The following is a 2,264-nucleotide window of genomic DNA, read 5'->3' on the forward strand; positions in this document are numbered from 1 at the left end:
CATGACAATCATGTTCAACATGAAATTATATATATTTTATAATATGAAGTTATATATTAAATCTCTTTTATTTATATACCTTTTATTTTTAAAAAATTATATTTAAGAGGCCAAAGAAAAAGTCATGTTGGCGTCCAAATGCCTAAAATATCTAATGATTATTTCACACAGACTAAAAAAAATCTTAAACTTTATTAATAACTCTCATTTAAAATTTAACAACTTTCTAACTTTATCCCTATTTAATATACATTATATATATCTCATGTAAACAAAATCAACACAATAATAAATAAAGGGTAAAATTATATATTCATATAAAAATTTTCTAAGTGCCATATAAATATGATCATAAAAGTCTTTCTCTTGCCTTATAAATAGAACCAAAAAAGTAAATCTGTTCCCAAGTTTTTATCCAGAAGATCTAAATATTTGAAAGTTTTTTATGAACAAGTTTGTTTTAGAAATTTAAAATTACAATAATACTATTTTTTGTCAAGGAACAAAAAACCAGACCAGACATTAAACTGGTTGAGGGAGTTGTTTAAGAGTTAGTGGGTCAGACCGAGGTCCAACGAAATCAAATCGGTCATATTAAAATAATATAGTTTAATTAAAAATAAAAAAAATATAACAACAATAATAATCACCAATATAAAATACAAGAAAATACAACAATAGTTTGACTGTAACAATAACAAAGTATAACAATATAAGAAATTTGATGTTTATGATTCCTTAATAACTAAAATTTAATAATTATTAATACCAAAATTATAATCAAAATTTATTCAAATTCATAATGACTGAGATATTAGGAGCTGCATGAGAAAAATACTATCAATAACAATATAATTATCCAAACCGGTTCATTACCGATTCACACCGGTTCCACTGGTTCACCCCCCGGTTCGATATAAAGCCAGTTCGGTAATTAAACCAAATCAGACCACAGGTCAGTTCATCGTTTTTCCAGTTGATTCGGCTTGTTCGGTCTGATTTTGTTCACTGTTTTTATGGTCAAAAGACTAACGTTAATAATTAAAATAGTGACGTGATCATTAATAATTTTAAGAATATAGGATAATATTGTTTTTAAATTTTTGGAGTAAATTTATTTCCCCAAAAACTCTCAGATACTCAATATTAAGTAAAAACTCTTATAATAAATTTACATCTTAACCTAATCATTTAACCTAATCATTAATAATGCAAACAAAGCAAAGAATCAATATTCAAAAATGATGACCTCATTCATGTTCGCGTCATCCCAAGTGACTTAAAGCGAAGCGTCAAGATAAGATTTCTGACTTGGTTACTCGGAGTCTTCCATCCAAGCATCTATAAATTAGGCTGCCATATATCTTCACTTCACCACACTGAACCATATTTTCTAATAATCTTCCTCTTTTTCACAAACCTACTTTCCTTTAGCTTTACTACTCTGAAATGAGCTTAAACATCAACAAAATCGCAAATGACGATGAAGGTCGAAAACTATGCCCTGCTCTTTCAAACGTCCTTGCTTCCAAGTCTGAATGAATATTATTGTTTCGATTCCCTTTGAATTGGCTAATATGGGTGGTTTGATGATTTATTTTCCTGCAGAAAGTAGTGTTGAAGTTGGAACTGCACGGTGATAGAACCAAGCAAAAGGTCATGAAAACTACCTCAGGCATATCAGGTATACTCTGTCTCCTTAAGCAAATCCTGAGTTTTAAGTCTTCAAAGCAAAAATTCACGACGGTTAAAGTTTTAAACCCAATTTCATTCGAACTTGGATTATTAGCTGATTGTACAGAATACTATACGGTTGCTATGGCACAGGGGAAAATTGACTGGTTTGGTTTTCTTTTGCAGGGGTTGAGTCAGTGAACATGGACATGAAGGACAAGAAATTAACCGTAACAGGAGACATCGACCTAGTTAAGGTAGCAGGAAAGCTAAGGAAGTTGTGTCATACAGAGATAGTGTCTGTTGGAGAAGCCAAGGAGTCTGAGAAGAAAAGAAGAAGAAAGATAGAGGATATAGCTAAAGCAATTGTGCCTGCTCCTTTGAATTACAGCCACGGTTATTATCCACTGCCACCTTATTATGTTGGAACTGGGAAGAGTATCCCAATTGTGGCTGCGTCATCTGCTAAATTTTGAATTATGTTGCGGGGAAAAAAAATGAAGAGAAAGATAAGGAAGCATGTAGTTGCGATGATTAGATATGTAGGCTTTGTCTTTTATATATATTTATAGAGAGAGATAACAGAAGAT

General features: G+C 31.1%; 1 protein-coding gene across 1 annotated transcript; it reads left to right on the forward strand.

Annotated features, from left to right (window-relative positions):
• The first annotated feature begins 1,462 nt into the window (after nt 1–1,462).
• On the forward strand, nt 1,463–2,150 carry LOC114747822 (heavy metal-associated isoprenylated plant protein 12-like). Its single transcript, XM_028936169.1, has 3 exons — nt 1,463–1,489; nt 1,609–1,684; nt 1,861–2,150. The coding sequence occupies exons 1-3, from the start codon at nt 1,478–1,480 to the stop codon at nt 2,148–2,150; spliced, it is 378 nt and encodes a 125-aa protein (XP_028792002.1). The 5' UTR covers nt 1,463–1,477.
• The last annotated feature ends 114 nt before the right edge of the window (nt 2,151–2,264 follow it).

This window comes from Neltuma alba, unplaced genomic scaffold, assembly GCF_004799145.2.
Source record: "Neltuma alba isolate B1F8T4 unplaced genomic scaffold, ASM479914v2 tig00005482_pilon, whole genome shotgun sequence".
In the NCBI taxonomy this organism is placed as follows: Eukaryota; Viridiplantae; Streptophyta; class Magnoliopsida; order Fabales; family Fabaceae; genus Neltuma; species Neltuma alba.

Coding starts and splice junctions, on each gene's coding strand:
- LOC114747822 (XM_028936169.1), top strand. Junction 1,685..1,860: donor AACTACCTCAGGCATATCAG/GTATACTCTGTC, acceptor TTTCTTTTGCAG/GGGTTGAGTCAGTGAACATG.